The following is a 23,134-nucleotide window of genomic DNA, read 5'->3' as shown; positions in this document are numbered from 1 at the left end:
AGCTGCAAATCCAGCCTATAATAAAAACGCAGGAGCGTTACACTGGTGTATCAGAAGAACTTGGGTCTTTAAATGGACTATGGGGTACGAAGTAACATCACTACAAAAGGGTTAACTCTGCTAGTTGAAGAGAGGAGCGTAGCTGTTATGGGTTACCAAGGAAGAAGGAAGCTACAAGCAGTCAGTCATTGGCGTGGTACCTGGTAAGGTAGTGAATGGGGGGAAGGGGCAGCAGCGCTATCCCACGGTACATAGTCTACAATGTAACTCAGGCAGGCTTGATGGAAAACCTTGAAAAGTTTATTTATAAAAATGATATATAGTGATGATTAAAACATAATAGAATGTATTCCAAACCAGATCTGTGGCGTTGCTGGGGGACGCCACAGATCTGGTTTGGAATACATTCTATTATGTTTTAATCATCACTATATATCATTTTTATAAATAAACTTTTCAAGGTTTTCCATCAAGCCTGCCTGAGTTACATTGTAGACTATGTACCGTGGGATAGCGCTGCTGCCCCTTCCCCCCATTCACTGACTTATGCTGAATCAGCATTAATTAGCAGCAGCACCACACGGTAATTTGACTTTATTCATTCCTGAGAGTGAGAGATATCCCAGTTAGCGCTGGAAGTCCCTTTGTTGTTTGATCTACCTGGTAAGGTAACTTCCGGTAGCAAGGGGTTTACTGTCTGGCTCCCTCCCTAGTAGGTCTGAAACCGCTTTATGTAGATCTATGGCCTGGTCATGAAGTACAGAAAGGAGAGAGTTAATGTGCATGCATGAGGTCCATGCTACCGTATGTGCTCTGTGGGACTCCATTTGGTTACTGGAAGTGAGGTAAGGGGGTATCTGTTGGCATACAAGGTTTGTATTTAATCAGCAACAACCACTGTATGTCATTACTGTGTGCCTATTACATTGTATGACCACTAGATGGCAGTGTTACATTTGTGAGTTCATGTTTTTGTCTATGCACAAAAAAGGAATAAACGAGTTCCTGCTCCGAACAAAGTAGTGTTCAGTGAAACAACAGACTGTCTGCCTGTACTTTGTTTAGCTCCAAAAGGTTATATCTAACAGTATCCCTGGACTGGTAGAGTGTGAACAGGCTCAGCACATCCCTCCTAATGTGAACATCCAAGTTACAGTGTGTAGTGACATGGAACAAGTCGCTTTTCAGAGGAACTCTGTACTTTAACTGCTGCACGCAGTGAAACCTCATTTCAGAGTCGGGAACTGCCTTAATGTTAGACTGCAACTGCGACAGTACAGCGGGCAATCTGACACTGAGGGGGAACTGACTAACTGCCACTGACATCACCAGTGACACTAATACAGTGATCACTGATAATATTATACACTATAACTGTACTAATCACACTGGCTGGGGAGGGGTTAACAGTGATAGGTTGATTAAGGGTTTAAATATGTGCCTAAAAATGTGTAATGTGTGCCGCTATACAGATCTCCTTGTTTCCTATTCCTGCTTTGCAGAGATAAGAAACAGAGATCGCTATACCAGAATACCAGAGGAACACAATAGAATACCAGAGGAACACAATAGAAGACCTGGGGAACTCAGGAGAAGACCAGGGGAACACAGGAGAAGACCGGGGGAACTCAGGAGAAGACCGGGGGAACTCAGGAGAAGACCGAGGGAACTCAGGAGAAGACCGAGGGAACTCAGGAGAAGACCGGGTGAACTCAGGAGAAGACCGGGGAAACTCAGGAGAAGACCGGGGGAATTCTGGAGAAGACCCGGGACATGCAGTACAAGACCCAAGCACCTAGTAGAAGACCAGGGGAACACAGAAGAAGACCTAGGACACTCAGTAGAAGACTAAGGAGAACTCAGGAGAAGACGCGGAAAAATCAGGAGTAGACCGGGGGGCACTCAGTAGAAGTCAATGGGAACACAGTCGAAGACCTGGGACACTCAGTAAAAGACCGGGGCACTCAGTAAAAGACCGGGGCACTCAGTAAAAGACCGGGGCACTCAGTAAAAGACCGGGGCACTCAGTAAAAGACCGGGGCACTCAGTAAAAGACCGGGGCACTCAGTAAAAGACCGGGGCACTCAGTAAAAGACCGGGGCACTCTGTAGAAGACCCGGGGCACTCCGTAGAAGACCTGGGGCAATCCCTAGAAGACCCGGGGCACTCCGTAGAAGACCCAGGGCACTCCGTAGAAGACCCGGGACACTCAGTAAAAGACCGGGGCACTCAGTAAAAGACCGGGGCACTCAGTAAAAGACCGGTGCACTCAGTAAAAGACCGGTGCACTCAGTAAAAGACCGGGGCACTCAGTAAAAGACCGGGGCACTCAGTAAAAGACCGGGGCACTCAGTAGAAGACCCGGGGCACTCTGTAGAAGACCCGGGGCACTCTGTAGAAGACCCGGGGCACTCCGTAGAAGACCTGGGGCAATCCCTAGAAGACCCGGGGCACTCCGTAGAAGACCCAGGGCACTCCGTAGAAGACCCGGGACACTCCGTAAAAGACCGGGGCACTCAGTAAAAGACCGGGGCACTCAGTAAAAGACCGGTGCACTCAGTAAAAGACCGGTGCACTCAGTAAAAGACCGGGGCACTCAGTAGAAGACCCGGGGCACTCCGTAGAAGACCTGGGGCAATCCCTAGAAGAACTGGGGCACTCTGTAGAAGACCCGGGGCACTCCGTAGAAGACCCGGGGCACTCTGTAGAAGACCCGGGGCACTCCGTAGAAGACCACTCTGTAGAAAACCGGGAGAACTCAGTAGAAGACACGGGGAACACAGTAGAAAACCTGGGACACTCAGTAAAAGGCCTAATAAATAGTAGAAGACCCAGGGCACTCTGTAGAAAACCGGGAGAACTCAGTAGAAGACACGGGGAACACAGTAGAAAACCCCTTGCACTCAGTAAAAGGCCTAATAAATAGTAGAAGACCCGGGGCACTCAGTAGAAGACTGGGAGAACTCAGTAGAATGCCTGGGGAACACAGTGGAAGGCTGAGAAATCATGAGCAGACCAGGGGGCACTCAGAAGACCTGTGGCAATCAGAAGACCCAGGGCACCCATTACAAAGCCAGGGGAACTCAGTAGAAGACCCCTGTAGGGTAGAATGGTTGCAACCATAGCAACAAATCTTCAACTTGGTGGTAGCTAGAATTTGTTGAACGCGTCAGTAATGGTACTAAAATGGTCAGAAAGGCTTGCCTAAATTAGACATGGGTATTTTATAGGGGACTTACCACCAGAAAAATGTTTTAACCTCCCCACGCAGATATACTACGGCAGGCGGCCCTGCTGTGTGAAATCATGTACCTGTACGTGATTTTGTGCACAGGGTCTTTATGCACGTGCTGTCGGTGGCCCACTCCCACTGTGACTGGATACAGCAGGAGCCAATCAGTGGGTCTGACAGATGTGCTGTCCAGCTGGACCCACTGATCATTCACAGGAGAGGCAGAAAGACAGTCTGCCTACGTAAACAAGGCAGGCCGCCATTCTGTCACAGAGAAAGGTGGAGATCCTGTGCTAAGCAGGAACACAGATCTCTGTCTTGCCCCAGTTAGCCCCCCCCCTCACACACAGTAAGAAAACACCCCTTAGGGACACAATTAATGCTTTGATCGCCCTTGGTGTTAACCCCTTCCCTGCCAGTGTCATTAGTAGAGTGACAGTGCAAATTTTGTTTTTAGCACTGATCACTGCAGGGGCGTAACTACAGGGGTTGCAATTGCAACCGGGCCCCATGCTCCAGGGGGCCTGCGTGGCTCCCCTGTACACCTGGATAGGAGGGGGGTGGTAGCTGCAGGAGGAAAATGGAGGAGATTGGTTCCTCTGTATGCTGCCCCTCCAATCCAGTTCACTTGTGTTCTGCTGTCTCTGGGCCCCTGTGTGCCTCCCTGGTGCCCCCCCACTGTGCTCCCTCCCTTCTCCTGCCGGCTGCTGCAGGGGATGTGTCACAATAGAGAACCAGAAAGGGGTAAATATGTAATTTACCAGCTCCTTCCTTTTCTGAATGGACAGAGTCATTGTCAGTGACATTGTAAAAAAATAAAATGATAAAAAAAAATTCAATTAATATACCAAAAAATAAAAATTTCTGACACCAGTGGGTGAGCTTCCAGGATCGCAAAGGTCACACTTGTGACCGGCCCTGGGATTCCACCACCGAGGGGAGGCCCCAAGATGGCAGGAAGAGTAAAGGGCCCCAGGATCAGTGGGAAAAGCCCCAGGCTGCCAGGGGTCCATTCATGGTTTCTTGCACCAGGGGCCCTGAAGGTTCTAGCTACACCTCTGGATCACTGTATTGGTGTGAGAAGGGTAAAAGTGATGGTATGAGTTGGTGACAGTACAGATTACCATCTATACCTAGGGAAGGAACAATGACAATTGCTGGGTGATTCCATGTCCTGTGAGGATCATGTACATAGTACACAGGGCTATGTATGGAGAATATTCTCTGGTGGTGGATCATCCCGGTGAATGTGCGTTAAATGTGAGTGATAGATAGATTCTCCCGTAGACAACGTCGCATATGTAATCTCCCTTCATCCCTACTCCCGCCCACTCCACACAGCCCCGCCCACTCACACTTCCCTCAGCCCGGTCGCCATTTTAGGTTCCTCTTCGCTCCTCCCCCCCGTATCGGCACCCCCCATATGCACTGCTCATGCTCGGCCAAACCATTTTGTCTATACGGGGGTGTCTCTTTATGGATATTACGCCTTTTATTGTCTCTATTCTAGCTCAGCTTTTGTATCCGGCGGTTCTATTCTGGAATATAATGTCTTGTGGTCATTTTACTGCATTTAGAGGTTTCGGCGGAGCTCTGTGGTAGTTGTCACCTCCCCTCCCGGGGGTGGGCGCACCCTCTAATGATAATGGTAGCGTCGTGGCTACTTCCTTTCCTTTCTGAGCTGGAGCAGAGCAGCAGCCATGAGGTGAGACCCGGGGAGGATTTGGGGAAAATGGGTCAGGACGGGCTGGAGAGTGTCGGGGAAGGGATGGGGACACCCGGGGAGGATGGAGGGATATGTTGTGTGTGACTAGCTGTGACTCGGGGCTGGGAGTAGGGCGCTGTGTGTGGTATAGGCCTGTGACGTGTGTCAGTCTGCGGCCTATATTACTCCTATACCGGGGATGATCGCACCAGGGCCTGTGTGACTGCAACTAGTATACATGTTATATATAATCTTCACTGTATACCGCCATGGCTTCCCGGCTATGGATATTACTGGTAGTAATAATAAAGCTGTCTTATGATCCTCTCCTTACTGTCCCATCATGGAGGGGGGACACCCCTCTCTGTCCCATCATGGAGGGGGGACACCCCTCTCTGTCCCATCATGGAGGGGGGACACCCCTCTCTGTCCCATCATGGAGGGGGGACACCCCTCTCCTTACTGTTCCCTCATGGGGAGGGACACCCCTCTCCTTACTGTTCCCTCATGGGGGGGGGGTCCCTCCATTAGAAGATCTGAGATGGGGATGTGAGATCCATTCACCTCATGTCAGTAATGGGATGGCCCACCATTGAAGAGTTCTGCCTGTCACTTTACATGGGGGGGCTCACTATCCCTGGGGACCTGTCTGTTGCTGTGACAACCCAATATTTGGGATTTTCTTTAGCTTTCAATGATGACAGCATGAGCAAGGAAGAGAGGGAATCCCCACCAATAAAATCCTTATAGCATCCACCTCCATGCTGTTTAGTTTTACTTTAAAGTGGAACTGCACAGCTTCTGATCACCACAAACCTAAAATTCTATTTAAAGCGATAGTGTACTCTTTAATTTTTACCTACAGGTAAGTCTATAATAAGTCTTACCTGTAGGTATAATTTATATTTCCTATACCTGCACGGTTTAGGAGATATTGGTACTGTTTAATCGAGCCGTACCATGTAGTGGAAAAGTGCTGCTGTAACAAACTCTACTGAACCCTTCTAACATGTACCATGCAGTGGAAAAGCACCATCATTTTCTTGCAAAAAATACCGTAAGTGTCAGAAAAAGGCTTAGGCCCCATTCACACTTGTGCGACTTCAGTCACATGATTTTGCCGCAATTTTGATGCGAGTTTGACTGGGCTTATGTCTTTTCCTCAAAAATGCATCAAAATCATGCCAAAAGCAGTGCAGGGACTACTTTGAAGTCGGTGTGTCTTCAAGCCACACAGATATGAATGGGGCACATTGGAAATGATGAACAACTTGTCATGCGATTTTGCAGTCCCAAATCACATGACAAGTCGCTCAAGTGTGAAAGGGGCCTTAGTGTTTAAGAAAATAAACTGCCCTCACAGACAGAAGTTGATTCTTTTGATCTAAAAAAAAAAACAAAATGATGCATTGTAAAACATTGTTTATAGTTATTGAGCAGCCCTAACAATGTTGATAAACATTTGCTGCCGTTTTAGGATCGTGAGAGGGGATGAATAGAGATTGTGATTTTTATTAAGGCTCGGTTCACATATATGCGATGCGGGAAGGCTGCGAATTCTCAGCCTGTTCCCACATCGCACACGCACCCCCGGCAGTTCACACTGCCATATGCGATACGCTGGGGGTGTCAATGTAATCTTAACGACACCCCCAGTTTGATCGCATATCGCAGTGCGATCGTGCAGTTCGCACAGGATCGGATCACACAAGTGTGAACCGCTGTGCGATCCGATCCTGATGCGGCTGCAAAAATGCCTCCTGTACGTGTTTGCTCCGGGTGCGATGCGAATTTAGCCATACAAACTGTATGGCTAAACTCGCACCGCACAGCTGATCGCATGTCATGTCGGAGCAGTGCGCTCCGACATTACATGCGAACCCCGCACACGCACAAGTGTGAACCGGGGCTTAACTATTAATCATTCAGCTCTACCCAGATGTGGGGGGGGGGGGTGCAACTTGTCAGAACCAGGTCCCCCCCCCAAGCACAGAGCAGACCAGATCCTTCTCTTCTCATGTCCCTCTTCAAGGCTGCTGCCCAGTGCCCCACTGCAAGCAGCTTGCTATGGGAGCACCTGAGCCACAGCTCCCTTTTGTACATTCAGACAGGGAGCTGCAGCCTGGCCCTGCCCCTTCTCTTTATTTGCTGACTGAATTTGACAGCAGCGGGAGCCAATGGCTCTCCGTGCTGCTGTCTCAGTCAATGAGGGGAGTCCCGGGCAGCTGAGACACTTGCAGCATCGCTAGATCGAGAGGGGGCTCAGGTTAGTATTAGGGGGCTGCTGCACACAGGTTTTTTTTTTATCATAAAGGAGTTGTAAAGTCTTATGGTTTTTCTATTTCAGCTGGATCAGGCCACCCATTTTCTTACCTGAACCTGATCGGTCCAGTGATGAGCATGAGCCCAGCGGCTCCAGCCACTGTCTTGGGTCCTCATTGGATAGATTGATAGCAGCAGGAGCCATTGACTCCGCTGCTTTCAACCAAATCCAGTGACGCAGGGCCCGGTCCTGCTGTCTGTATCAATGGACATAGCAGCAGAACTCGTGAGCGCACCAGCCTGGTGCCCCCGTGAAAAGCCGCTCTCTGTGAGAGCACCCAATGAAGAGGAGCCAGTAGCACAGCCAGGGCACCCCAGAAAGAGGAGGATCAGGGCTGCTCTGTGCAAAACCTTTGCACAGAGCAGGTAAGTAGAACATGTGGTATTTAAAAAGAGAAAACCCAAACCTTTACAATCACTTTAATGCATATAATGCAGTAAGATAAAAAAAAAAAAACTTCTGCCTTTAAAACCACTTTAAGCATGTCATGGAAAAAAAAAACAAAAACGTATGCTGTGCATTTCTGCATATATTCTGCAATATATGCAGAACGACCTGGCTGTCACGGACAACACATCGGTTGTGGACTTGGTGGTATCGGCTCTGCCCAGTTGTCTTTTTGATAAATTGCTTAACTACTCCTACTGTTCTAAGCACAGTATAGGTGCTCCACAAGAACAGGGAGGGCTAAATGGTTTTATTTTTGAGGGAACACTCGAAGGGAGATTAACAAAATGCTTCCAGCTGTATATTTAACAGACCAAAATAGAGCGGGTGGCTACATTCGCTTTCTTGTGACCTGTCCTAGAGTGGCAGCACTCACGCATTTTACTGTATAAAGGCAATGACAGCACAGTTGCCTTAGAACATGACGCATCAGACTTTTCAATGCAATCATCTTTAGCCAGAAATCAATAGATGAAGGCTTTCCATTCCTATTTTAGCGGTTGTAAAGACATAAAGTTCAAAAACCTGTGTCCAGGATCCTTCTCCAACCCCTCTTATACTTGAGCCTGATCTTGATCCAGTGCTATGTACAAGAGCAGTGGCTCTGTCCTCTCTCCCTCCACACAGGGCAGTTTGATGGCAAAAGCAGCTTGGTGGGGGGGGGGGGGGGGAGTACTTGGAAGGCAGGAGGAGCCATGAGCACTGGTTGGAGGGACACCAGAGGAGGATCGGGGCTGCTTTGTGTAAAATCTTTGCACAGAGCTGGCAAGTATATAATTTCAAAATCGAGAATTGGAAGCACTTTAAAGTATCAAAAAAACAAACCTGTTATACTTCCCTGCTCTGTGCAGTTGGTTTTGCACAGAGCAGCCCAGATCTTCCTTTTCTCTGGTCCCTCCCTTCTGTTGAGTGCACCCACTGCAAAAAGCTTGCTATGGGGGCACCCGAGCTGAACTTCAGCTCCTTGTGTCCAATCAGACATGGAGCTGTGGCCCAGCCCTGCCCCCATGTCTTATTGACTGAGTGACACCAGCAGGAGCCAATGGCGCTATGCTGCGGTCTCAACCAATGAGGGGAGTCCCGGAAAGCTGAGACACTCCTACAACATCGCTGCTTTCACACTTGTGACTGCAGAGTTGCGTGACAAGTTGTACTCCATGATTTCCAATGGGTACCTTTCATATCTGTGCAACTTCCAAGTAGTCCCTGTACTTATTTGGCCTGACTTTGATGTGTTTTTAGGTCTATAGAACTCAAGATTAGAGGCATTGCTTAAAGTGCAGGCAAAATCGCACGACTTTTAGGTCACACAAGTGTGAAAGGGGACTTTAAGTGATTGTAATGTCGTGTTTTTTTTTGTTTTTTTTTTTTTTATGTCCTGTCCTACTTGCCACCTCTGCGCAGTTGGTTTTGCACAGAGCAGGCTGGATCCTCCTCTTCTCAGGTCCCTCGTTGTTGCTCCTGGCCCCTCCCTATTGAGTTCCCCCCCCCCCCCCCCCCCCCAGCAAGCCGCTTGCTATGGGGGCACCCGAGCCAAGCTGCAGCTCCGTGTGTCCATTCAGACATGGAGCTGCTGTTTGGCACTACCCCCTTGCTCATGATTGGCTAACTGACTTTGACAGCCATGGGAGCCAATGGCACCACGGCTGTGTCTCAGCCAATCAAGAGTCCTGAAGGGCCCGATGGACTTGTGGACATCGCTGGTGAGAGAAGGGGCTCGGGTAAGTATTAGGGGGGCTGCTGCACACAGAAGACTTTTTATCCTAATGCATTAAGATAAGCCTTCTGACTTTACAACTCCTTTGAACTTCCTCTAGCATAACATGGCGGTTAATCTAGATCAGTCTGCAAAGCGAAGTTACTGACCAGTCACGTGTATCTGTGTACATTTGAGAAATGTGTAAATGGTTGCTATTCTGCTTGGAATTTTTTCTTTCTTTGGTAATGAAGCCTAGCAGATAGTTTTTGTTTTTTCCTCATACACTATGCATACTGTAGAAGTTGTGTAGAGTTTGTTGTCAGCAATTTGATAAAGTTCAACCCTTTTTTTTTTTTTTCCTCTTAGCATGCTCAGACTTCAAAAGAGGCTTGCCTCTAGCGTGCTGCGCTGCGGCAAGAAAAAAGTATGGCTGGATCCAAACGAAACCAATGAGATTGCCAATGCTAACTCCCGTAAGTGGTCTCGCCTTCCCTTCGTGTAGTTATTCGATTCTAGGTACAAGACTCTTAATCTGTTTTTTTTTTTTTTTTTTTTTTTTTTTTCTCTCTCTAGGTCAGCAGATCCGAAAACTGGTTAAAGATGGTCTGATTATCCGCAAACCAGTAACTGTTCATTCTCGTGCTCGCTGCCGCAAGAATACTCTTGCACGTAGGAAGGGCAGACACATGGGCATTGGTAAGTATAATTAGAACTGTAGTGATAAATGCTACCGGGAGTATTTTCAGTAGTGCAAATACCCTTAATTGAGTAGAAACGCATTTTCTCCACTAGATGGCATTGCAAATATGGGAACTAATCGCATTCAAACAGAATGAAAATAAGCCGTAATTCTAATGTTTGCCACTTCTGCACAGCGAACGTTTGATGCATAGAGACCCCTAAGGCCAGGTTCACATTGAGTTGTGATTTGGAGTGCCAGGGCAGGGTGATTTTTTTTTTTTTTTTTTTTTTTGTGGTGCCAATTGTGCTTTTCAGATGCAATTCTCAGGCTATGGAGCTTAAAATCGCACCACTCTGCACTAAGCTCTTACATTAATTTTTTTGAACCACTCCAGAATCGCACTGCATTTTTGTGAACAGCCTTCATAGGAAGCAATGTTGTTCCACCCCCCCCCCCCCCACTTGATATGTGAATCTATGTATTCTGTAAGGCATCAGATTCATGTAAGTGTGACCTGGGGCTCAATGTGCATAAGAGGTAGAGTAAACCATTGCATACCTGTTACAACCTTGCCTTAATTAGACCATAATACATTAAAGGTGCCATATCCCTGAATAGTATAAACAATGTGTAGTGGGTCTTTTAAGGCATATAAATCACCAAAATTATACATGAGGCCCCTTTCACACAGGGTGGAATCTATTCTTGTAGGTCTGCCTGCTCAGTGGGGGATATCTCTGCTGAGCAGGGGGGATGACGGGTCCATCTCTGCTATGCAGAGCAGACACAGCCCGCTATTCTCTATGGGGTGATCAGATGGAGGCGGACTGCTTGTCCCGTTTCAATCGTATAAACTCATCCCCATTCGTCTGTTTTTTTGTGCACCAGATGCCAGCCGACACGACATACGATATTATAAAATTATTCTTGTGCAAAATGACAATATAGTGCAAGAAATTCCTTCGTGCAGTAGTGCTATAAAAATGTCCATAAATTGTGGAAATGGTGCTTAATAAGTGCTTTGAGTGCCTCAAAGTGCTGGGGTGCTTCAAGCGGTGCAGTGTTTCCCTCCTCTTCTGAATCCCCACTCACCAGGCGCAATGGACCCTCAGCTGTTTCAGTCTGGGGAGTCGGATAAGCTTGGAACTGGTGAGATGACACTTAAATCCACTTGATGTTACCACTCTGTCATTGTATATTGCCTTAAACGAATCTTTGTGGCTCAAAGAAAGCAGGCAGCCAACATAGAGAAGAGTGTTTAATTGTGCACGTTAAAGCGCCAACGTATTTCCGGTTACGCTGAAACCATTGACGTCACTTCCTGTCCTCTGTGGAACGCAGGCTAGTCAGTGTTCCTGGAAGAGCTGGGCTTTTATGCTACATGCCAGTTTTACATGGAATTTCTTGTAAGTAATTCAATTTATGTGCAAATAAACACTCTTCTCTATGGACTTCACTATGTTGGCTGTCTGCTTTCTTTGATCCACAAAGATTCGTTATAAGGCAATATACAGTGACCGAGGTAACATCAAGTGGGTTTACATTTTCATCTCACCAGTTCCAAGCGTACCTGACCCACAGACTGAAACATCTGAGGGTTCATTGTGTCTGGTGAGTGGGGATTCAGGAGGGGAGTGAAACACTCTGCACAGCTTGATTCATTTGAAGCACCCTAGCACTTTTTTTGTGGCACTCCAAGCACTTTTTTTTATTTAAGCACCATATGGACAATTTTATAGCACTGTTGCACTTGTATGGAATTTTTTGCATGATATTGATTTTGCTCGTGAATGTTTATAATATCATATGATTGTCAATTGCATCATTGTTAGCCATTCATTTCTGAGTTTTTACTTGGTGAGCAGCAGCTGCATTTTTACCATATCATTTTTTTAACACTTTTACTTAGTGTGGGTTTAGCATTTATTTAGACACATTACATCTGCCGCCCTATAGAGAATAATGGGTGGTCCAATCGGGCCAACCTGAAAAATGGAACATGCAGACCCATTCGGGGTCCGCTGGTGTCAAAGGAGCCTAAGAGTAATTGGGCGTACTAGTTGGCGTCGGGGTGACTTGGAAACTGAATATTCCTCTGTAGGCTCCAGATTTATTCTGTTTGTGCTCCTTTTGGGTGATATAAGTGAGCCCTTCTGAGGCTTCGCTGTTCTTGCCTATATTCTTAGTGAATGAACATGAATCTACTATCGCTACCATGGATGGGTCTGCATTGTTTCTGAACCCTTACCAGCTCCATTGGGTTGGAACTCTTTGGCTACATTTCATTTTTATGGGCTATTTCTTTGGCGGAAGTTTGGGCATCCTTTGTGCCCTATCACATTTACACCCTGGGTTCCTTCTTGGAAATGCACTCATCCTATCCTATGTAGTGTTAACTGTAATTATTCCACCACCCTATCAATTCCCCTGAAGACTTCTCGTATTATTGAAAAGCGTGAAGGTTATTCACACTCGATACATAATTTATTGAAGATGTGTGGTGGTTTCCAATGCACATGGGTGATCTATTGTGTGGATACTTATCTCCCACTAGTGGAACTTTTCAGTTCAGTTTGTGTTTTTTTTTTTTTTATGGTGTTAATAAAAATTACTAGTTTTGGTTGTTTGAATGCTTGGTGCCTGGAAAGTCCCATTCCACATGTTTACATTGTTAATTTCATATCTGTGTTTGGTCCTAATAATATAATGGATGTTTACTATTTTCAGCAGAGTTTGTTTTCCCTCTGAATGACTAGGCCAGTTTCATTTTGCTACTGGGGGTTTTGCTTTTTGTAGCAGGTTCTCCTTCCACTTCCCACCTGTTCCAATCTTGGCTAGCGAAATTGTAGGAAAGTTCCAACTTCCCATCAGTAACCCCCTCCAGGCTTAGATGTGAGCAGAAGAGAAGCTTTTATGCAGCCAGTTCTCATCTGCTGCATCTCTGACAGTGTGAGCAGGAAGTGGGGTGGGTTTGACATAAATGTCGGAACGCTTCCATCAGCATTTGGGTTAGCTAGCCGGGGGAGGAGGGTTGTGTGTTGTTTTTTTTTTTTTTTTTTTTTTTTTTTTTTAAGGGATACCCGCCATAGCAATGTGCCTGCAACCATCATACTCTTGCCACCTAATTATCCTACAGCTATTTTCACATGGATTCTGCAGCCCCCTTTAAGCATGCACATCTGCACTCATGGAGAAGAAGGTGCCTCTAAGTGCAATATAGACCATTTATTGGAGAATAGAGGGATTAAAACAAATGGTCTATATTGTACTTAAGAGGCGCCTTGTTCTTCATATTTCTACAGAGCTGCTTCTCTCAGGTGCTGCCAGAGTGCATGCAGATCAACCTAACCTGTTGGATCCAGGACTCTACCCCATGGAAGCGCCCACACATACTTTTACCTCCTGCACTCACCCCACCCCTCACTGCTTTTAGAATCTCACACCTGCAACCTCCCTTCTCTCAGTGCCCATCATGCCTGCAAGCATCCCTCCTCTCACCAGCACCCACCATGCCTACACTATATATTTCTTTCACTGTTTACACCCTCCTTCTCTTGCCAAACACCACACCTGCAGCCCTTCTTTGTAGCACCCATTGTGCCTGCATGCCCCCATCTCAGCCCCTATTGCACTTGCAGCCTCCATTATCTCTGCATCCCCTCTGCCTGCACCTCTCATTTCTCTCAGAACCTACCACACCTATATTTTGCCACACTCCACTGTGCTTGTGCCTGCTTCCTGCCTCATTTACCACTGTGCCTGTGCTCATCCTCACCCCATGTCTGCAGGCCCTTTTCACAGCTTTCATCAGTGCAGCTTTATTCCTCCCAACTATAAACCAGTGCCTACATGTTCACACCCTCGCCCTGCTGATTCCGTTATCATATCTAGCCAGACAGGCCACTGGTAGGCTACTTAACATGCTGGTCCCAATTTCTTAGATTCCATTGAAAGTTCTTGATTCTAAAGTTGTTGAAAGTTCATTGGCTGCTCAGCCAATGCAAAGCCAAATGGTGTCATGGTGATGGGTTCTCCATTATGTACAATAATATTGGGTAATCCCTGTTGCAAATGGCAGTGATGAAATTACTGGAGGCTGGATTAAAAGTAGATTGTAAATTTAACATACTTACTAAGGCTAACATTTCAATTTACCAGTCTGGGTCAGGTTCACTTTCAATCATCTAAATATAAACCCCCTGTGGTACCATTAGTCTTCCAATCGAGGTGGAATAGCGCAGTGGAGCATTGAAAACAAGCACTTTCCTAATCAAATGTATGTCCTAAAATGTCCTGTACAGTTTCATTGGAAGGGTTGTCTTTTTTTTTTCTACAGGTAAGAGAAAGGGTACTGCTAATGCACGTATGCCTGAGAAGCTGGCCTGGATGAGGAGAATGCGAATCCTTCGCCGCCTGCTCCGCCGTTACCGTGAGTCCAAGAAGATTGACAGGCACATGTAAGTGTATTTTTAAATGCACAATATTGCTAAAATTGTGGGCTTTAGATGCACATTGGGCTCAATTCAAAATGCTAATAAGGGCCTTTTCTTAAAAAAAAATTATATTTTTAAAAGTAATCCTGTGACTGAAATTTTTTATCTGTAAATCCATCTTTCAAATATAGCCAAGATCTCTGCCTCTGAATTCCCAACTCTCTTCCCTTTCCAGTTTTGGGTTTGGTTGGCAATGAGTCACCAGCTTTACATAGGTTGACAACACATTGACCTCTTGCCACAGGTGTTAAAGCAGAACTACACCGTCCTATTCTAACAGCCATGAAAGTCACCATCTTAGCCTCTGAGCTGCTGTTGCCATGGTGATGCGCTTGTAATGAGTTATGACATATAATGTTGTTGTAAACCTTACGTATACACAGTTGAAGTGACTGGCCTCAATTTAGAGCTGAAACAAATCTTTAAGTTGTACCTGTCATTTTGCAGTCTTCTCTTCAGCTGTTGAATGTGCAGAATTTATAAAGCTTCTCTGAGCGGTTAGGGAAAAAAAGGGGGGGTGGATAGTTAAAATTACACACTGCAGAGCTTCCTGAGGAGATCTCTCTAAGCTAATTGGTGGAAAGGGGCAGACCGTTGCAATACACAATTGATGGAAGATCTAAAAATTGTACAGATGTTATAGTGAGTGAGCTGTACAAACTTTCAAGGATGCGCCTGTTTTCAATACTACTGAATGCGAGTACTGACGTGGAAGCAATCTCCAGGAGGGGGGGAGGGTGTGCGCAAAAGAGGTCAGCTGGTGAAATTCACTTCCTGTGCCTTTAGTTTTTATGTCCTGTCTATATACCAGGAAGTCATGGGCTATTGTGTGATACAAGCTGGAGGCTAAGTTATGCCTGTCCTATAATGCATAGAAAGTTTTTTTCTTTTCTGCAACGCAAGTACAATAATTTTGGTACACGGGGAAGCTGGAAGTGGAGTACATGCATTTTTAAGTCTGTTCCATTTAAGTACAAGGGGCCAAGAATGCACTGTTCTGCATGTGAAGCAAAAATAGGCCCTGCACCTTTTTCAAAAAATGCATTTTAGGAAACTGATGTGAACCGGGCCCATAGGAAATGGTATGTAGTGTTGTTTTTTGCTGTTCTAAAAATGCTCAGAAAAAAAAAACAAATCTAGCCAGACATGACAACACACCACCTGAATTAAGGATGTGTTTGTCAATCCTGTCTACTTTCTGATCAGAAAGAACACAATTCTTTCTTTAGCTTCTGCTCTACTCTTTTTATATCAGTAACTCCATTGAACTGCTCAGACACTAATTTAACTTTTGCCTGCACCCCGCTGGCAAAGTTTTTCTCAAGATACCATTGCTAACCATAACTTTTCTGAGTTATATGGCATGTAGAGAGAGAGAGGACTTTCACAGTGGATCCCCTTTGTAGCTGAATTGCCTTCTCCAGGGCTTCACAAATTTGCTTGAAATCTAGGAGCCAGCTAAAATGGCTAGGAGCCAGTTTTTTGTTTTCACGCTTGTCGAATGGCTGGCTTCTGTCAGACTGGCTGCCATACACACAGGCCCAATGGCGGACAGTTTTTTTTTATTGAACCGGCTGTTGCCTGGCATTCGACCCGTCTTTACTTCTTAGAGATATTAAAGTAACACTCCAACCACCCTGACCACTTCAGCGATTTGGTCATGGTGGTAGGAGTCGTAAACCCTGCAAATGCTGGGATATTTATAATTATGTGCTGGGGGCTAGTTGCACCCCCTAGCACATGTGACTTACTGCTGACGGGAAATGCTGGCAAAGATCACTGAGCGGTGCTGGAGGAACCATACGGAGGAACCATACAGAGCCCATGCTTCCTGTAGCTCTCCTGTCACAGGCAGACTGCATTTGATATTACTCTGTCTGTCTGTGACAGGATGGAGCCAGAACTACACAGGAAGCATTGGTTCTGTTCTGTCACAGCTGACAGACACCGTTCTGTCTCCTGACATCCCAAGTCTCCTGCGAGGAGCAGGAGCTTCCCGCATGCGGGTGTAGCACTTGCAGGTGTCAAGCTCCAGCCCGCATGCTGGGATGTCTGGCAACAAGACCCCCTCGGCAGTGTAACCTAGGCAGCAGGCCACTAATTTTAGTTGCCAGTGCGACCTGGTGCCCGAGGTTTGTCGAGCCCTGGCCTTCTCACCCCACTTTCTGCAAATGGAGGAAATGTTGAATCCTTGGGCACAAACTTAATGTCGTGTTTTTAAAAGACCTATAAGATCGTGTCCTGTTATAGGACCCCAGTAGATTTGCATTGCATTTTAATCCGATCCCCAATGTATGTTGGAGGTGCACAGAGGAAGAGGGCTTATACCTACACATTTGATGGCGGTGCTGCTCGATATTGCCATTTTTGGCAAAGTATTTACCTTATGCAATTTGGTGTATATCTGATATCCAAGCCCCTATCTGTGGTCTTTCAATCAATGATTCCTGGGTCCATGTCCCAAATTAAAGTAGTTAACCCATGCTGCTAAGTTTATATAGTAGTCCCCTTTTTTCCCTAATGCTAGTTGGGGAGGCCCTTAGTGACTACAACCCCATTTACTCTTGGTTTGTCAGCTCTACTTGAATCCTAGCCACATTTCGAGTTTCTGAAATTCCCAAAACCTTTAAGTTGGCTGGGTATGGATTTTTCCCATATTCTTTCTTCCCTTGGGTTGTCGGGCCCTCTGTCAGTTAAGGGATTGTAAAGTCTCATATTTTAAAAATTACATTATACTTCCCACCTCTGTGCAGTTGTTTTTGCACAGAGCAGCCCGGATCCTCCCTCCTGTCGAGTGCCCCCACAGCAAGCAGCTGCTATGGGGGCAGCCAAGCTGCAGCTCCATGCATCCATTCAGACACAGAGCTGCTGTTTGGCCCCACCCCCTCTCCTGATTGGCTAAAATGCACTGATACTGTATAAATGACACTGGCATGGAGGGGGATAACCCTGGGGGGTGATCAAGGAGTTAAGTGTGCTTTCTAACGGTTGGGGGGGGGGGGGGTGGAGTGGATGCACTGGAGGAAAAGAGAAGCTGAAACAAAAGATCTTTTCCCTCCCTGACAAAACAGCAGGTCTCAGCCCCCGAAATCCCATGCACAAAATCACGTACATGTATGTGATTTTGCGCACGTGGTTGTTTTCAGCGCTTTTCTCTGATGTACAGTAGGGCCATTTGTATGGTATGTTCATTACATTGCAACTGGCTTTTACTGTACACTGCAAAACGTTTTCAAATTTTTCTAAATAGTTTTTTGATAAAAAAAAAAAAAACCTGCATTGATGCAATTATTCGTTCACACTTTAAAGAACCCTAAACTTTCTGCGGTATCTGGGTCTGGTCAAGAACCTAGCAATTTGCGGTTCCCCCTGCCATTCGATCTTGGAACCCAGAAGTGACTAGGGAGCTTGACACACGGTAAGGCAGGAGGGGTAGCACCTTGCTCAGCATGTAAAAAGTAATTTGGGAGCAGTTGGCTACCCAAATCACTTTATAAGAGATCCAGGCAGAAGGAAAAAAAAAAGTAAACATTGCATTTGCAATGGGGGGATGGTGGTAATGCCAGTGAATTGCTGCATAGGTGGCTGCCAAAGGAGGTTATTCATCACTTCAGTAAAACAATATCAAGTAATCTGATTAAAAGACTTTTGCAAATGTTAATACTGCAGAGAGTCTGTATGAAATGATAAAAGCTGACTTTTAAAATACCTGGGTGCATTAGTGTATGTACATGAAGTCTTAACATGGTTGAGGCATTACCTTGTTTCAGATGCTTATAGTTTGTTTTTCTTCTATTAGGTACCACAGCCTGTACCTGAAAGTCAAGGGTAATGTGTTTAAGAACAAGCGTATTCTCATGGAGCACATCCACAAACTGAAGGCAGACAAGGCTCGCAAGAAGCTGTTGGCGTAAGTACCTGGCCTATGTGCACTTGATGTCCGCTCTGCTTGTAGGCTTCGTTCCCTTTGCCTGCACACTGCATTTTGACTAGTTCAATACTTGCCTATTGACTTCAGCCGACATGATCAGGAGCCATGCTGATTGGTATCAATCTGCCTGGGCAGCCTGCACGGACTGTGGACAAGGAAGTAGAGAATGCAGGAGTTTCTGCTGGTCATTCTAAAATGGAATATAGATTTTCTCATAACAGGGTGTTATTCAAGAGACTGTATATTTCTAAAATAGTTTTTATTTTGGATAAGGTACCTGTCAATTCAAAGGTAGTAAGAGGAAATTAAAAAGGAACCTCCCTAGTGAGGACACAGCAGTTACCTGGCAGGGTTGTTGGCACTCGCCTCCAAAAAAGGGCACGCTTTTTTACATGTTGCTGAAGCCAAGTGGTTAAAGCTGAATTCCAGGTAAGAGCCCATTCACACTAGCGCGACTTGTGTGCCCTCAAGTCACCCCAAGTTGCTTGACATAACAAAAGCAATGTTAATCAGTGCTGTCTTAATTGGCACTACTGAAGTCGCTCCAACTTCAGAAAAGGGTCCTGTACTACTTTGAGGCGACTTGTGATCCGACCTGTCCCATATACTTCAATGGGAGTCGCCTCCTTGTCTTAATTGAAGCGACTTGTGATCCGACTTTCCATAAAAATGGTCCTGAACAAGAAAAAAAGAGCATTTTTCTTGCCTGCATTTATCGGGCATTTTTGGAGGCAGGCATTACTTTTTTTGGATTTGGTGTCTGGGGGGTCTAAAAAGTGTCCCTGTGAAGTTTCAGCTCTGTACCATGTCCAGAGCCCAAAAAAATAAATTTTCTTTTAATAATTAATACAGCAGTGTGGCGGCTTCTCTACACCTTGCATTTATCAGGCATTTTTGGGCGTCTTTGGAGGCAGGCATGACTCCAAAAGACGCCCAAAAAATGCCCAATAAATGCCAGCAAAAAAAAATGCAAGATGTAGAGAAGCCGCCACACTGCTGTATTAATTATAAGAAAAATTATATAATACATTTTTTTTGGGTTCTGGACATGCTACAGAGCTGAAACTTCACAGGGACACTTTTTATACCCCTCCAGACACTAAATCTAAAAAAGACATGCCTGCCTCCAAAGACGCCCGATAAATGCCAGCAAAAAAATGCAAGGTGTAGAGAAGCCGCCACACTGCGATATTAATAATTTATAAGAAAAATGATATTTTTTGGGGGTTCTGGACATGCTACAGAGCCGATAAATGCCAGCAAAAAAAACAGGAAAGGGAAATTGGGTCACAACGCATCATATTCTGATTGGCCAAATACAAAGTCTATCATATGTTGCGTAAAAAAATTCAAAAGTCGTGCTAGAAGTCGCCCCTTATGAGGCGACTTGGAGGTCTCAGCAGTGTGAACCGGCTTTTTTTTTTTTTTTTTTGTGTCCTGCATTGTTTGATGTCACCACATGGTCTCTTCACCTTGTCTAGTTGGAACACCTTGCATTTATTAAAGGAAAAATGCAAGACGTTCTGTGAAAATGGTGCTTGTGCCAAGCTAACGAGCAGAAATCTGCCAATGGGGACAATAATTCTAGTGACGACTAGGTATTTCACTCACTTTGAAAGAATTTTTTTATTTTGGCTTTGGGACAGTAAGTGAAGAGAAATTTCCCTAATGGGATACCCATTACAAGAAACCAAACAGGGTTTTTAACCAGCTCTGGACCAGAAGAATTTGCCCCCAATTGCGCGGTCGTGCGACATATAAAATTCTTTTTTTTCCCCACAAATGGAGCTTTCTTTTGGTGGTATTGATTACTTTTTTTTTTTTGCGCTATTATCAGTGACAGTTCTGAAAACCAATATTTTACATTCTGCTATATAACATTCCCCAAAAGTAAAAATCTAAATTTTTCATCTTTTTAGGCCCATTTGTATTCGGCTACATTGTTTGGTAAAAACAAATCGCAATAAGCATATTTTGATTGATTTGCGCAGGGGAAAGATTTGTCATTTTATTTTTTTTTACCAGTAATGGCGATCTGTGTGGTTTTTTTTTTTTTTTTTTTATTGCAGCAGACAGATCAGACACCTGTTTTTTACCCTTTTGGGGGGGGGACCAGTGACATTACTACAGTGAGCAGTGCTATGGCTATAGTGATATGGTGGCTTCGGCTTGGCAAATCCTTCCTCTTGTATTGGACAGTGGTCACCACGGATGCTAGCCTGTTCAGCTGGGGAGCTGTCCTTGACAAAATTTCTGCTCAGGAGGTCTGGACACTGGAAGAGTCCAGACTACCAAACAATGTCTTGGTACTCTGAGTGATCAGACTGTGCCTGGAACATTGGAAATATCGTCTTCGGGGATGTCCAGTGTGCCGTGGCTTATGTCAATCACCAGGGGGGCACAAGTGCCTGGTGGCTCTGGAAGTAGCCGGCATTCTAAGGTGGGCAGAATGGTTCGTTCCAGCCCTCTCTGCCATACACATTCCCAGGGTGGAAAACTGGCAGGCGGATTACCTCAGTCGGCATTGGACCAAGGGGAGTCCGGAGGCGTTTCATCAGTTGTGTTTCTGGTGGGGCATCCCCGAGGTGGACCTGTTGGCTCAACAGAAAGGTGCAGAGGTTTTTGTTGCGGTCATGTGATCCTCTGTCGGACGCTACGGATGCGCTAGTGGCCCCGTGGGGTCAGTATCGTCTGCTTTATGCCTTCCCTCTCAAGCTTCTGCCAAGACTTCTACGCAGGATAGAGGCAGAAGAGATTCTGGTTATCTTGGTGGCCCCAGACTGGCCTCGCTGGGCTTGGTATGCCGATCTGGTGCGGCTGGTCACTGGCGTTCTTGGAAGCTTCCTCTCAGAGGATTTTCTGTCCCAAGGACCAATCTTCCAGCCTGCTTTAGTTGCTGGCTTGGACTGCTTGGCTGTTGGAATGCCAGGTGCTGATGGGATAGAGGATTGTCTGAGTCGGTGATTCCAACGCTATTAAAAGCTAGGAAATCTACTTCTAGGAAGAACTACCATCATACGTGGAAGACATGTTGTGTGGTGTTGAGTCTCTTGGGGCTCATTCTCGCTCTTTTTTTCAGTGGCTCAGATCTTGACCTTCAACGAGGGGTTGAGCAGAAACTGGCCTTGAGTACTATTAAGGGTCAAGTGTTTGCCTTAGCGGTCTTCTTTCAACAGGCCTTGTCCACACTCCTTGGTGCATACTTTCCTTCAGGGAATTAGGTACTTGTCCACTCCAGTGCAGTCTGTTGCTCCCTCTACTAGGGCGCTCAGTTTACTCTGGGGCCTTCAGTCATCAGGCGTCAGTGACGCAGGTTTGCAAGGCGGCCACCTGGTCGTTGGTGCACTTGTACAAAGTTCTATAAAGTGGATGTGTTGGCATCTGTGGATGCTTCCTTTGGCTGCAAGGTTTTGCTGGCTGCTGTTTAGAGGTCCTGGTCCTTTTTGAGGGTGTATTTTTTAATTTTTTTCTTTCCAGGTGAGCTCCAGTTTACCTGGTTGGGAAATGTTTTTTTGCTGTTCTCCCCCCCCCCCCCCCCCCCCATGTTTAACACTGCTTTGGGACGTCCCAATGGATCAGGAGCTGTTTGTCTATGAACGAAAGGGAAAATGGGATTTTTGACTTCTGATGTTTGACAGACACAGCACCCACCCCTCTGTGGAGTTATAGTTCTTCTGACACTGCTTGTAACAAAACGGAGTACCTATAGCAGAGAGAGGGAGTATACCCCCTTGGGATTGCCCATAGGTGTAGCCAGGCTTTTTTCTGCCTAGTCTCCTTACTCCTGTAGGGGGCAGTATAACCCAATGGTTAAGATCAGGAGCTCTGCCTGCTGAACATCGGAGAAATGGATTTTATGGCAAGTCAAAAATTCAATTCTTCCGGGTTGGGGAAAAACTAGACTACAAGGCTTGAATCTTTTTAACCAGTTTTTACGTGTCTTAACAGGTCACATTGACTATTTTAGTTAATATAAACTAGAATTGTTTAGCTAGAAAGGTGTTCTGCAGTCTTGTCTCATATTTGCTGCTCTGTTTATCTCTACAGTGACCAGGCAGAAGCTCGCAGATCCAAGACAAAGGAGGCAAGGAAGCGCCGTGAAGAAAGACTTCAGGCCAAGAAAGAGGAAATAATCAAGACCCTCTCAAAGGAAGAGGAATCCAGCAAAAAATAAAGCCCTGAAATGTTGCTAGTTTATATATAGAGTACTGCTCTATGCTCAATAAATTTCCTCTCCCCTCCAATGAGTCCATAGGAGTCCTTTTTTTACTGATCCTTTCAAGCTGGGAAGAAATTCAATCTTGTTGCTTTACTCATTTTTAAACACACGAGTCCCTGGGCTTTTTCCTAGAACACCCCTGAGTAGCAGTGTTCCACTTATCTTTTAGGTTTTGTAGTCTTAACACATCCTACATAGTTTTTCTAGCAGCAGATAGCTTTTATTTGTTATCGGATTTGTATACATTTCTTGTCCATTGAGGAACTTGAAATTTCTCTTTGAGGACTTGAAATTTCTCTTTGAGTTGGATTATACTGCTGCCTATAGGAGAAATGTACACTGGTAAGCTGCTCTGGAACCCTGCAGGAAGCTGATCCAGACTGAACCCTGCTGCTAAAAGATA

At 45.7% G+C, this 23,134-nt stretch overlaps 1 protein-coding gene across 1 annotated transcript; it reads left to right on the top strand.

Annotated features, from left to right (window-relative positions):
• The first annotated feature begins 4,877 nt into the window (after window positions 1-4,877).
• RPL19 (ribosomal protein L19) lies at window positions 4,878-22,756 on the top strand. The gene is made up of 6 exons (XM_082271334.1): window positions 4,878-4,937; window positions 9,773-9,879; window positions 9,980-10,102; window positions 14,425-14,545; window positions 18,381-18,491; window positions 22,560-22,756. The coding sequence occupies exons 1-6, from the start codon at window positions 4,933-4,935 to the stop codon at window positions 22,684-22,686; spliced, it is 594 nt and encodes a 197-aa protein (XP_082127460.1). The 5' UTR covers window positions 4,878-4,932; the 3' UTR covers window positions 22,687-22,756.
• The last annotated feature ends 378 nt before the right edge of the window (window positions 22,757-23,134 follow it).

The sequence above is a fragment of the Pelophylax lessonae genome (genome assembly GCF_965119305.1).
Source record: "Pelophylax lessonae genome assembly, chromosome: 11".
In the NCBI taxonomy this organism is placed as follows: domain Eukaryota; kingdom Metazoa; phylum Chordata; class Amphibia; order Anura; family Ranidae; genus Pelophylax; species Pelophylax lessonae.
This window is presented reverse-complemented; position numbering and strand designations above follow the sequence as displayed.

Bases quoted from the DNA above. Each gene is read 5' to 3' on its own strand.
- RPL19 (XM_082271334.1), top strand. The intron at 9,880-9,979 runs GTAAGTGGTCTC...TTCTCTCTCTAG, and splicing joins GATTGCCAATGCTAACTCCC to GTCAGCAGATCCGAAAACTG. The intron at 10,103-14,424 runs GTAAGTATAATT...TTTTTTCTACAG, and splicing joins GGGCAGACACATGGGCATTG to GTAAGAGAAAGGGTACTGCT.